The sequence below is a fragment of the Serinus canaria genome, chromosome 3 (assembly GCF_022539315.1).
Source record: "Serinus canaria isolate serCan28SL12 chromosome 3, serCan2020, whole genome shotgun sequence".
Lineage (NCBI taxonomy): Eukaryota > Metazoa > Chordata > Aves > Passeriformes > Fringillidae > Serinus > Serinus canaria.
This window is the reverse complement of record NC_066316.1, coordinates 49,537,803-49,552,168: the sequence shown is the minus strand read 5'-3', so window position 1 is coordinate 49,552,168 and position 14,366 is coordinate 49,537,803. Positions and strand designations below refer to the sequence as shown.

At 37.8% G+C, this 14,366-nt stretch overlaps 1 protein-coding gene across 1 annotated transcript in view; it reads left to right on the top strand.

The window, feature by feature from the left end:
- Positions 1-14,366, top strand: part of MAP3K5 (mitogen-activated protein kinase kinase kinase 5) — a 98,531-nt gene that overhangs the window by 70,475 nt on the left and 13,690 nt on the right. The window contains exons 14-23 of the mRNA XM_030235598.2: positions 899-980; positions 2,399-2,532; positions 6,477-6,604; positions 7,535-7,671; positions 8,284-8,389; positions 9,344-9,501; positions 9,979-10,156; positions 10,975-10,995; positions 12,054-12,231; positions 12,326-12,494. Of these exons, the coding sequence (XP_030091458.2) occupies positions 899-980; positions 2,399-2,532; positions 6,477-6,604; positions 7,535-7,671; positions 8,284-8,389; positions 9,344-9,501; positions 9,979-10,156; positions 10,975-10,995; positions 12,054-12,231; positions 12,326-12,494 (1,291 nt within the window). The remainder of the gene's footprint in view (positions 1-898; positions 981-2,398; positions 2,533-6,476; positions 6,605-7,534; positions 7,672-8,283; positions 8,390-9,343; positions 9,502-9,978; positions 10,157-10,974; positions 10,996-12,053; positions 12,232-12,325; positions 12,495-14,366) is intronic.

Sequence of the window (14,366 nt, the reverse complement as noted above, 5' to 3'; positions counted from 1 at the left end):
AGGAAATTTAGCAAAGCTTTGTTGAACAAAATTAAGGGATGTCTCAGTTTCTCTAAGATGTGTTCCTGCTCCATAAGCTTGAGGCTGAGGTGTTGAATTGATTCTGGAAGCATTCCCAAAGGAAATTTCACATCTTTTTGTGCTAAAATGGCCATAAATTTGCCTAAAAGCACTGCAGCACTCTCTATTAATGACTGAATCCACCTCAAAGCCCAACCTTTAGCTTGTTCTTTCGTCCATTCCAACTCATATAGGTTCTTTTACCATGTTCATTCCTCTTCACATCTGAGCTATTCTGAAGAGATGAGTTAGAAATATCTTAGCATTACATGGTTTTTGTACTTGCATTCTTTCAAAAGGGTAGAATTTATAATAGTATTTTTTTAAATGAAAGGTTATGAAATAGACATCCTTTCCATTCAAGGAAAAACTTGAAGCTAACATTCCTACACTACAAAAGCTCTTCCAAATGTAGCAAAACTTCCTGGCACTTCTCATGATGCTTCAGTGCTTTCAATGGACATAAAGAAATGGTGGTATAGGATGAGCATTTCAACCGAGCTGTGGATTTTGAAATACTAATTCCACTAATAATTTCAGATATCATGGATTTTTTTGCACATGTAAAAGGAGTAGAAAAACTTCAGATTTTGATGGATAAATAGCCATGTAAACAAAATTTTTCTTCTGACCAGCAAACTTGAATACTGAATTTATACTGGCTGTATAAATTATACTTATATATACATTATTATTACATAATATGTAGTAATCTAAAATAGTAATTACTGTACTTAATTCGTATCTTAGTCCCTTCATTACTTTGTTCCTGTACTTCTCAAGTTACTGTCTCAAGTGTGTGTTTGCTTTTTTCCTCTCCTTTTTATTTTTGGTACAGATTTTTTGACATGGTGAACAGTATCACTGAAGAAATGGGGAAGACTACAGAGGAAGGGGAATGTGATGGAGACTCTCTAGAGGTATTTGTACTTTTTTTCTCTCAACATGCAAAATTATGGGCCTCTAGTCTAGCACTTCACTGAAGTAAATTATTCATTCCTTTTCTAGGGATTAATGAAGTTAATTAGTGAAGTTACTGTTAACACTGTGTTCTCACCTGGAGTTTTATCTGAACACACACATAGTTGGAGAGGGAGTACCAGTCTATTGGGTGCAATGCAGCTCTTAAGGTGTTTAAGCCTTTTCTGAGGTAGCAGGGAGCAGAATAGAATAGAATACCTAAGCCCCTGTCCTAACACAAGAAATTCTGGTGTCTTGAAGCTCTAGAGACATCCATAACTAACTGAGAGAGTCAGTGCTATGTGATGAATACAGACAGCCCTCTGTCCCCTTTTGATGTTGGCATTTTATAACACATTTTATAACATTCTCTCTCTGAAATCAGAGATTGTACACAGGGAAACCACTGGGGTGACTTGTGGCAGAGAAAAAGAGCCTCTGTTGAGAACCTTAGGGTGCCTGTTTGTTTATTTTAGCAAAAAGAAAAGCAGTGGGTGACTTCATTACAGTGGATAAGTATTTTTGCAGGAAAAATAGCAATGTGCTAATGGTCTCTTAACTCTGTTGAATAAAAATGTAATTTAATAATGACAACAAAAAAATTGAATTAAGAGGCATGACTACCATGAGAATAATTCATTGTTGAAACAAACTACTAAAAGAAGCAGCAAATTCTTTCTTTTATTAAAAAGATAGCTGTCTTTATATGCAAGAAATAAAAAAATACTTTAACTGGGCCTAAGCTACTGGGTTTAGCACAGGAGTGAGTTTGTGAAATTCTGTCTGTGTTACACAAGAGGACATATTGGTAATCTCTCTAATAAATGTTTTGGGGCCGGCCTTGGACTCTTTGAAATTCAAACTGAGCTGAAACGATGCTTAATGCGCTGCAGTGCTGACTAACAGTCTGCTGGCAGACCTGGCAGTGTCAGAATTGAGGCTGTGCCGGTTTTGGAAGCCGTGGGGAGGTCAGGAGAGCCCCTGGGAGGGATTAAGTGTGTCCTGCCTTGCTCCCTGCGCCCGAGCAGGAGCCGGGCTCTCTGTCTGGCGCAGAGTGAGTGCCCTCTGTTGTCGGCTCTGCTTGTACAGCTCCTGCTGGCAGAGCTGCTCTCTGAGACACGAGGTGGAACTGCACCCACTGGGTACAGCCCAGCTCAGCTCTTCCCTGAAAAGCTACCTCAGAAGCCACAGGGAAACACTGGTGTATCTGCATGGCAACCCAGCCGTCATCTTAAAGTGGGTTTTTTTCTCCACCCTCTGAGTTCTGCAGAAAGCTATTAGCGTCTTGGATGCCTTAGTTGTGATCACAGGGTCAGATGGAATAAGTGTTATCCTTCTGCTCCATTTCATGTTGCTGCTGTTGTTGTTTGCTCTGCAGTATGATTATGAGTATGATGAGAACGGTGAGCGAGTCATTCTGGGAAAAGGAACGTACGGCATTGTGTATGCAGGACGAGATCTGAGCAATCAAGTCAGAATTGCTATCAAAGAAATCCCAGAGAGAGACAGCAGGTAGAGTAACTCTGGCTAATTCCGAATTTTGGGCATGACATAATTTCATCGTTAATGTGTTCAATCAATTTGCTGATCAAGCAGTGCCTCTTCCACAAAGCTGCCAATAAATTACCTGTCTGTGGTATATAGTGGTCATCCCTATCTTTGTAATTGGATGTTTCCAAGTTGTGGAGTAGACTGTGATCACAATTGAGAATTTAGATGTTTGGTACTAGTGTTTTTTCTTTAAAACAAAATCTAAACAAAAAAACCAGCTGAAGTGCAGAATATTACTTCAAACACCTGGTCATGAGCCCTATCTACCTAAACATCCTCCAGCATGTCCTTATTAAAGACCTACTGAAATTCATTATTTGTGCAGTCCTATAATTCTGGGCCTGAATTGTTGATAAAGACATTTTTCTTTCTTGTTTTTGCACCAAATATTTTGAAGCCTCAACATTAGAATAAATCATGTGGAACAATCTCTTTGTTAATTTTTTTTTTAATGCTGAGTTTCTCTACGGATGTGTAACCCTCTCTCTGGTATAAAGGTTTCCATGTCAGGACCGGGCACTTAATGTCCTTGGTATTTGTGTATCTGAAGTCTTCCAGTCTTCATAGTCTTATGTTATTTTGTGTACATAGATTTCCAGAAATATTGTGATAAAAGTGATGTGAAATCTAAAGAGTTTTAAAGTGAAACTGACTGCATTAAACTGTCAAGCTTAGTTCAGTTTCTTTTTCATGGGTCTATCTTTTTGATAGATAACTTGGTTCTGTTCTGACTTGGTTTTTTTCGTTGATTTAAAAATTAACACTTCTTAATCTTTTGGACCTCATTTATAGATTGGCTGGTCAAATGGGTATGTGGTCTAATAATTTCTCCATTTTCATAATCTTTTAAAGGTACTAGAACTTAGATTATGGAGAGGGGAATCCTTCCATCCTCTATATTGTTATTCCAAGTTGAACTTCAATATATGTTATAATTTCCCAGAAAGTATGGCCTTAGTACATGAAACAATTTGTTGACTCAAAATAGTTGCAAGTTCTGTGTATGTTGGAATAAATTTTCTTGTAAAAACTGTGATTAATAGAAAAATAGCCTGAATAGAGCAGTAACTACTTCAAAGGAAAAAAAAATCCACGTTTTTCTTCTCCAATACACATTTTAAAAGAATTTCAACAGAAAAGGCTTCAGGTTCAGTGTGCAAAGCATACCACAAAGAGAGATTATTAGGAAGCTGTTAGTCTTTCATCTAAATGTTTAGAGGCTTCAAGAAAGAATTTCAAGTATTATTCTTTTAACAGCAAAGTAAGAAACATTTATTAATTCATTTCTGGTTAATTGTAACCTGATCTTTTCACACTTTAAAAGAAGTCTACAGAAAGAAAACAATCTCTGAAGTTAATTTGTATTATTTTATAAGTAAGAATTACCACCTTTTGAATTTGTAAAAAATATTTAAGTTATGAGTCATGCAGGGCTGGAAATTAAAATATTTCTAAGCAAAAAACAGTGAGTCTTCAATTTTGCTATATGTTGAATAAAAGCTATTGAATAATATACTTATCAGGAAATGTTAGACTACAGACACACATTCTCCACTCCAACAAAGAGGAAATCAGGAAAAAAAGCCAGGACAGCTGCTTGAAGGAAAAAGCATCTCCTGGAAACCTCAGACACAAAAAGGAAGCCCACAAAGGGTGGAAGCAAGGACACGTAGCCTGGGAGGAATACAGAGAAAATGGATATTGTCTGAGCAGCCAGGGATCACATTAGGAAAGCAGAAGTACCTAAGAGAATTAAATCTTGCCTGGGATGACAAGGGCATTGTGAGAAGCTTCTGTCAGTACATGGTGATAAAAGAAAGGCTAGGGAACATGTGGACCTTCTCCAGGAAGAAACAGGAGACCTGGTTATCCAGGACATTAGAAGGCTGAGTTTTCAAGAATTGCTCCAGCCACACACCATCCAATTCACAAGAGGCAAGGGCAGGGATTGGGAGGATCAAAAACCACCCTCTGTAAAAGATCAGGTTTGAGGCATCTGAGGAACCTGAATATGCACATGTCCATGGGGCCTGAAGAGTTGCGTCCATGGGTTGCCACTGACTGGAAAAGGGAAATAAACCCCCTGTTTTTAAAAAGGGAATAAGGAAGACCCAGGGAACTTAATAAAGGTTTCACCTCTATGCTGATTGTGGTCATGGAATAGGTCCTCTTTAAAACTGTCTTAAAGCACATGCAAAATACTGAGATGGTTGGTGACGGCAGACACTGCAACACTACGGGCAAATCACACCTAACAAATTTGTTGGCCTTCTGTGACAGGGTTACAGCAGTGGCAGATAAGGGAAGAGTGACTGACAAGACCAACTTGGATAAAGCCTTGAGCAACTTGGTCCAGTGGTAGATATCCTTGCCCATGTCAGGAGGGTTGGAGCTTTAAAGTCTCTCCCTAACTCCAACCATTCTATGATGAAGATTTAGAGTTTTTGTTCATACCATTTAAAGTCTTCTAGTGATTAAGTTCTAAACCAAAAAGTGCTTCATCCTAGGGAAAAATTTTCTTATGGCTTTACTTTATTTGCAAAATAATTTTGTTGCTCAAGTCTCAACTGTGCTGTTTAAAAGTGCAGGAAGAAGAATTATAATGGTCTTTCTGCTGCTGCCCAGAATTAGTATCTCATTAGCAGAACTCAGGAATACAATCTTTGATTTTGCATTTCTGTATGACTAACAATGGAGTCAGAATCTTTATAACCATGTGGAGAGGTAAGACAAAACTCAAATTAGTTTTTAGTAAACTGACTCAGAATTGCATAATCATACTTTTCATTAACCAAATAATTATTTTCTGCAACAATTGATCTCCAGTGGGATTTTCAGATCACCACCTTTTTTTTTTTTTCCCTACACTATTTTAGGAGTCCAACCTCCACTAGTAGCTTGATGCTCTTTGAGGGAGAGGTGATAAAAGGGAGTGGAAATCACAAGTACTTTTTCCATAACAACCTCAGTTGCAAATGCTGTAACTACTTTTCACAATTGGACTGGCAGAAGGAGTTCAGTGTCCTTCATCTACCTGTCCTTCATTTCAGCTACCCTGAAAGCGTTGCCACAGATGTTAGTGCTTTAGAGAAGATAGCTACCAGACCATCAGCATATTGTCTACATTTTGCCAGAAATACACAGAAAATACACAAAATCTGGCAGCTGACCCACCTCCAAGGGAAGCATTAGGGCAGGCCTAAGTTAGGAAGAGTGTCAAGGTGGACCTAATACATCACCTCAGCACATCACCTGCTGAGCTCTGGTTTACTAAAAACTAATTTGAGTTTTGTCTTACTTCTCCACATGGTTATAAAGCAATGCTGGAGACAGATCCTAACTCCAGAAACTTTCTTGCCAAAAAGGCTGTTGAAAAGCATATGTCTTAAAAATACTTTACCCTGGATTAAATATAATTTGGTGAAATTGTTTTGATCTGTTCTTTTAAATATCTCTCCATTAATTATTTCTGTTTTCTTACTCTGATACCCCATTTAGCCTTCAGCAAATGCTTCTACTTTAAAATTTAAATGGTGATTCATCTTCATTATTGAAGTGTTTTTATTTATACACTAGCTTTATAGTTTACTAGTTCACTTTGTCACCAATATGAATCCAACCACTTTCACAACTGTTTAATCTCTTGGAGTTAGAGTGGAGTTTATTTTTCAGAAAATTTTTTCCTCACTCTATTCATGTTTGTAACATTTTGTGTGTATGAATAAACAATATTGTATATATTTTGTATATGTTATTTGTATTTACATATGACCTTGTAATATTTTATTATGTGCCGGTCTCAACCAGTATTGTTAAATTCATTTAACAAATACTCATTTTCAATGTAAGCTGTTTCAAGGCTTTCTTCACTAAGATGAAGAATAAACTGCTTCTTTGCTTTTCAGATACTCCCAACCTCTGCATGAAGAAATAGCTTTGCATAAGCATCTCAAACATAAGAACATTGTCCAGTATTTAGGTTCTCTTAGTGAGAATGGCTTCATCAAAATATTCATGGAACAGGTGCCAGGTGGTAAGTTTTGGGAGAAGACTGGTTAGGTTGTTTGGTTTTTTAGCATTTTAAAAGTATAAAAACATATAATAGGGCCATGAGACCTATTTCACACAGGTGTCATATTCTACAGTGTCTGTTTCTGAAATCAATAGGGAAAACTGTGTCTTCAAACTGCTTGAGTAGTAAGATATGGTGTGCTACCAATAAATCTCAGATCACTGCTATAGCAAGTGAGCTCCATTTACCTACAGATCAGTGATGGACTCACCTTGGCTGCATCCCAGGTGCCCACCAAAGCCACTCTGTCCCTCTGCTCCTCAGCTGGAGGAGGCTGAGGAGCAGAGGGAAGGCTCATGGGTCATGTTATGGGCAGCGAGAGATCACTCATCAGTTACCCTCACAGGGAAAATGGACTTGACTTGGGGAGACTCATTTAATTCATTGCCAACCCAATCAGAGTAGGGTAATGAGAAATAAAGCCAAATCTTAGAAACACACTCCCCAACCCCTCCCTTCTTTCTGCACTTAGATTCATTAGGATTTTCACTCCCATCTCCTACCAGTGGTGCAGGGGGATGGGGAAAGTGGTCAGTTCATGGTAATTGTCACTCCTTCCTCCTCAAGGGGAAGACCCCTCACTTCCTTACCCTGCTCCAGCACGGATGGGGTCCCTTCCAAGAGAAACAGTCCTCCATGAGCTTCTCCAAGGCAAGTCCTTCCCAGGGGCTTCAGTTCTTTGCAAACTGCCCAGGAGATGCTGAGACTCTCTCTTTAATTGCACAGTCTAGTGGTGATGCAAGAAAGCATTTGACTGGAGAGGACTTTGGTTATAGATGAGATGCCTACACTTAGATTGGGATTGATGCTTGTTGTTACTTTTTTTCCTTTGGGGAGAAAGCAGAATTTAATTGGATTTTTATTCTCACTTTTTGCTCTCCAAAATTACAGGCAGTCTTTCTGCTCTTCTACGATCAAAATGGGGACCATTAAAAAATAATGAGCAGACAATTGGCTTTTACACCAAGCAGATTCTTGAAGGATTAAAATACCTCCACGATAATCAAATAGTGCATCGAGACATAAAGGTAAGGATTTGCAGAGAATGAAGCCTGACTGTGTTATGTAACTGCATAACCATTTATTTGTCCTGTAATTTAAAAACTTTTTCTCTGGAAGCTCTCTGTTATTCTGAACCATGGGTTACATAGGTGAACCATTGTTGATTTCAATTTGCACCAACAAAATATGTTGGGGGGTTTTTTTGTTTGTTTTAGGAAATTTCATATATAGCAACCTAATATGTGATAAAGTAGATACTTTCTGTTTTCAAAGAGATGACTGAATTTTCATAAAATCTGACTGAAGTGAAGAAGATTGTAGATGGTATAATTAGCAAGTTCTTTTCCAAGGAGATTGCACATGAAAAAGTGCTTGGCTTGCTTTTTTTAAAAAAAGCCTTTTTTCTTCTTTTAGTATTCTTTAACTGAACTCCTTCTGGTAAGAGGGGAAATTCACTCTGAGATGAAGGTTTTGTTAATGGGATTGCATAAGGCAGGAGCATTATTGATTTCTCTTTCATCTCCTCTCTTAAGAAGTCACTTAGTAAAGAATGTGTTGTAGAAACAGGTTATGCAAAAACCTTCTTAGATGAAGGGTCTGTAGAGAAAAATAATTGCTCTGCCTGTACTTTTCCTCAGGGTGATAACGTGCTTATCAACACATACAGTGGAGTGTTAAAGATTTCGGACTTTGGAACTTCAAAGAGACTTGCAGGAATCAATCCTTGTACTGAAACCTTCACTGGTATGTTCCCAGAGGAGATTTTTCTTATCCTCACTCGAACTGTGTATGTAGGGTCAGAATCCACTGCTGAACTTTCATTGACTTCAAATCAGTATAAAAGGTTACTGGAAGAATAACTTTTGGATATGTAATCTTAAGCTACACGCTGTACTTGCATGCACTGTTCAAAGAGAGTGCTGTTTTGGATGTTCCACTTGTGACATCAAAGTCCTCTACAACAGAAGAGCTGTGTCTCTCCTGTGCTTTATTTGAGTCTGTCTCTCTTGTGCTTGTGTCTTTTTCATCTTGTGGATCTTTTTGTTTCATGATTGGCTGTCAGGACATCCTGACTTAATCTCCAGAATCACGTATCTACAGAACCTGTCATTCACTTGCTCCTCCTTCTGTTTGATAATTTGACTTGGGTGTTAAATCATGCAGTGGCACTGCATTAAGTAGTTATGTAAAATGAGAAGTGACTGTTCCCTCCTTTGCTCTTCCATTGCTTCTGTAAAAGGAACAGAATGCAGGATGATGTGTCACATTGATTCCCTTACTTCAGAAGAAAATGTTCATCTCACCTACACTTTTAGGTTTAGATTTCAGGTTTCTCTTCCTTTCCCTCTCTGGGTACAATTCAGAGTGCTTTACCATATTTTATTCTTAAGATATAAAAAATAAATGAAAACTATCTCTGATCCAAAGCTCATTGAAACATTTAGCAGTTGTCATTGACATTGAAAAGCAGTACCCCGATCAGTAGGTGATACCAAATGCTTTAAGCACAAGTAATATCTTGAGCAGTATTTTGAATTTTATATAGAATGCACAGGACAATTTTTTAATAATAAAAGGAGAATTTTTAACTCTTCTAATATTGCTCACTCCTCAGTTATTTTGTTCCTCTTGTCTTTTAGCTGTCTCTTTGCAGCATTATTACACCTAAGTTAACAAAAGAAAGTATGTTTTAAACAGGTACCCTCCAGTATATGGCACCAGAGATCATAGACAAAGGGCCACGTGGCTATGGGAAGGCTGCAGACATCTGGTCTTTGGGATGCACAATCATTGAGATGGCAACAGGGAAACCCCCATTTTATGAACTGGGAGAGCCGCAAGCAGCCATGTTTAAGGTCAGATATCTTCTTTGTACAGCTCAGAGTCACATTTCTAAACATAAGAAATCTGATGACTGTTCTGGAGAATTAGAGGTTGTAAGAAAGGGAGATAACATCCTCAGAATATCCAAGTGCTTCCTTTAAGAACAATAATCTGATTCTGTGTATTTTTGAATAGATTAGTAGAGAGATAGCAGCTATTCAGCAGCCTGTGTATTTAAGAAACAAACAACACCAAACTGAGAAAAAGATGCAATTTTCTACTTTGTGAAGAGCCTCTACTTGCAACTGTGGGGGTTTTAAAATGTAATTGTTTATGCAGTTTGTAATAGTTTGAGGTTTTTTCTCTGAATTAACAAACCAGTTGTATAAAGTTAAAGTTAAAACCTGAGAATGATATACCACTTCTACTATCTAAGCAGTTTTTTGATGTTGTTTAGTGTTTGGGGGAAGAACAGTTCAGGCCATTGTTTCTTCCTTTATTTGTCTCAGGTGGGGATGTTTAAAATACACCCAGAAATTCCTGAATCCATGTCTGCAGAAGCCAAGGCTTTCATATTGCGTTGCTTTGAACCAGATCCTGATAAACGAGCTTTTGCTCATGAGCTACTTATAGATGAATTCTTGAAGGTTTCAAGCAAGAAGAGAAAGTCTCCTTCAAAGCTCTCAGGTAAGCATTGCTAAATTCAGTCTGGAAGTTTCCTCTTGCCCATGGTACTATTTCTTGGAACTGCTGATTCAGTATTTAAGATGAACACAGTGGATCTCTATCCCATGTGAATGCTCAGTTGTGGCCTTCTCTACCAGCAGCTTACTGCAGAAATGCTGTTGCAGCAGAATTATGTTATCATGTTGTCACAGAAGTCAATTTATATAAATATTTCTAGTATTTTTTAAAAGTCTGTGATTTTGTGCAGTTTTTATGGTTGTTGCATTTTTGTTTCATTTTTTTCCCTTTTAAAATTTTCATACAGTTTCATTGAAAGAATATTTTTATAGAGTATATTTTGTGTAAGGTTAAAATGTGCTATTAAATCTCAACTGAGTTTTCTACATAAGAAAAATTAATCTTTGTCCCATAGCAAATGTGCAGACACCATATTATTTTTGTTTAATGAAATTTCATTTCAGGAAATGTTCATTTCCTGTAGTGTTGTAAATTATGGAAAGTAGCAAAGGAGTTTTGAGAGCAGTAAAAACATATTCTATTGTGTGTGGATATATACTTGGGAAAATATCTTCTGTATATTTTTAGCATGATACTTAAAGAAAGAAAAATATCAGGTAAAGGAGATGACAGTCGATGATCACTTTTACTGTGATTTCCACCCCCTCAGAATAAAATTAAATTGCAATAAATTGCACTTCTGGAGACTGCAGCCAAGAGAATTGAGATAATCCATAAAAATGAGAAGTTACCCTTTAGACTTTTCTCTGTAAATTTCAGCATATTTAACTTTCTCTTTTCTCTTTCCTTTTCTCACACAGTCCTTTCAGCTAACACAAATGGTGAGTTTTCACTTACTTCTCCATCAAAAACATACCTGTGTAGATGCTGTAGTTATCACTTATCCTGGTATAATTTGTCAACACTAAAAAGATGGAAAGAGAAGTGGTCACAATTGTGAAAATAAGTGACCCTTCTCTATTAGGAACATCTAATTCATTGTGCATATCTGAAATACTGTTTTTAATCCTACCAGACTATGGCTTAATTGTGCAGGCAGGTGGGTGATACAGGCATGTAGGTCTGTCCTGTCATTTATGGGGACATTTGGTGGAAACCAATGGCTGTTTTATAGTAGCCACAGAGCCAAGGTTTGTGGAGAATGATACAATGGATTTTTTATTAAATTCTATAACTGACAAACCAAAATGCATTTGGGACCCCATGTCAGACCAGGATACAGGATACTCATCTCTTTCAGGAAATGAACTGGGAGAGAGTGGGAGGGAACTGAACACACACAACACTTCATGCTGAATTGATATCAAAGTACATTTTGAAATGTGCACATGTGAAACAGATATGAGTAGTTTCCTGCAGTGGTAATGTGTGTTCTGGATTTAAAACTAAAAGTTATAACTTAACTGCATGTTTATTATTATTAGTCAATGATTATGAATTAATTAAACTTGTACAAATGAATTTGATGAAGAAATGTATCTTATATATGTTTTAGTATCTACACTTATATGTAGTGTACATATATACACCCATAATATTAAGATCTTAGAAAGGTGCTTGGACAACTTACCCTGTAGAAAAGATTTCCTGTTGCTGGGAGTCATGATAGGAGATGCACGTTCACTTCAGTGTTGAAGTTCTGTGAGTGAACTCACAAGAAGCCCAGCATTTCCATCTTTCAGGAATAAAAACATACCTGAAAGATAACTCTATCCCAGACAAAAAAGTTTTAGGAGTTTTTTGTCAATTTTTCCCTAATATTTTGTGTTAGTGTGTGGGAAGGCTGGAGTTTTTCTGTCTCCTCTGAAAAAATAATCTTCACTTCAAAACTCTGATGGCAATATTAAATTCTAATTTCTGAATATTCCTATACAAATAGAGTATCTTCGGAGCATATCCTTACCTGTCCCTGTTCTGGTGGAAGATACAAGTAGCAGCAGTGAATATGGCTCTGTCTCACCTGATACAGAATTAAAAATTGATCCATTCTCTTTCAAAACAAGAGCCAAATCCTGTGGAGAAAAAGATGGGAAGGGAATCCGCTCCCTTTTTCTGAGGTAAAGAGCTACCTGACATTTTTGTTACTCACTAGATTAGGAATGCGTGCATTGGGATGATTTTTGTAATGTTCCTTTTCACTGTGTCATTCAGCATCCCGGATGAACATTTTGAGGATCACAGTGCACCTCCTTCACCTGAAGAGAAAGATTCTGGTTTTTTCATGCTGAAGAAGGATAGTGAAAGGAGAGCCACCCTGCACAGAATATTAACTGAGGACCAAGAGCAGGTGGTGAGGAACCTGATGGAAGCTTTGACTCAGGTAATTTCGGAGGGCAGCAAGAATTTTATGGAATTCTCAGACTTCTCTGCAGTTACCTGAAACTCTTGAAATTAAACATAATAAAGCAATTAGAAATGAAGTTTAATTAAACTAGAAAGCATACACCATGTAAGCTTTCATGGTTATTGTTTTATTTGGCTATTAAACAGGCTTTGAAATTGTTCATGATGCATTACATAGGCCTTTGTTGTTTGTAATTACTATGTATATACCTGGGTATTAGTGCTGGCAAGACAACAGAAAAACATGTTTTCATGATACTCTATTTTGCTAGTGTTTGTCAAATTTGAGTAACTCATATAAGGTGGATGATCACCAGGAGTGGATTATCTTGACCCCCATTTAAAGTTCTGTGTTCTGACTGACTGTTTTGACAGAGGGAGGTTTAGGTCATTTGGCCTGCTCTGGCCTTATGTTAGGCTATTGTATAGAAAAAATGGGGCTGATGGATACACCATTGCCTTCTAGCCAACAGCCATAACAGGGGAAAGAGGGGGCTAGGGAGAAAACAAATTGCAGCTATTCTTCAGTGCAGGTGGGAGCACGTATGGAGGGAAGATGTAGTAATTGTGAGAGCTACAGCAAACAACAAAATAATTGCAGAATGACCTTTTGTCACTCTTTTGTGGAGCTGATTCATTATGATGATGCATCAGTTCAGGACAACACTGAAGAAATGACAGATCGTGACCTCACTGCTAAGTGTTGCAACACTGTAATTGGATGGCAGGATTTTTTGTTCTTGTTTGTGTGTGTGTTAGTAGTTAATTGATTCACTTCATTCTCAAGGCAAAGTATTGCTAGTCTAAAACATTTGTATAAAACATGAAAACCCATCTGCTAAAGACACTGGTGTTTAGAAACTGATGCAAACTAATATGATTATTATGCATGTACTACAGTTGCTGTACATGGAAATGGGTGCCATGCAAATAAAACCAGCTTCTAACTCTTGGGAGGGGGAAAGAGTAACCCACAGTTAGCCTGGTAACTACACAAAATGTTAAAAGATAGGGCAGTGAGAAAGACATTTGTGATGTGTGCTTTGTGAGAGTGTAGCTGTAACAGACACAGTTTTTGCATGTGTATGCAAGTAATAATCAGTGATCATGAGAGGCTGAAACTCAATCACAAATCCCAGAGAGTGTGCTCAGTGTTTCATGCCTTTCTCAGCTTGGGCTGGAACAGCTTGAGAGAGAAGAAGAGACACAGAATTTTAGAGCCAAAGAGTTCAAAACTCATGATCATGTGACTGGCTTCCCTTCAAAAGGATGCTGAGCTCTGACTCCCAAAGGATGCTGAGCTCTGACTCCCAAAGACTGTTTTCTCCCTTGAGAAATGCAAGAAATTACTAATAGGACAAGCCTGGTTTGCTTGTTAGGCCTCATCATGGTTTAGGATTTCACAGAGTTTTTCTCTGTGAAACACTTTTCACAAGAAAGGTTTCAGCAAAGTCCTTGGGTTTGAGGGCTAGGGGAGGAGAATGCCCCTCACAAAATGGGTCACTCTTTCTAATTAGCAAGTCATACTGCTCCTCCTGTCCCCACAGTGCCTAGTGCCTGGGTGGACTTGGATCTTCTAGTCCAGGGCTATGGCGTGCATTTACCTATCTGCCCTAATGGCTTTTTAATTATTTACCTGGAAAGAAGATTGGCTGCTGCAGAACAGTGAGAGAGATCCACTTCTGCAAAGAAAATCATCAGGTGAATTCTTCAAAGCAGATCAAGATCAGAGGCTAGGACCTTTTATCTCAGGTGTATGTTTTAGTCAGTGGTATCTTTGACTGCACTAGAAGTTTTTTAAGCTTTTTTCTCAATACAATTATCTTTGTTTCATCCTGATCAGAATTAC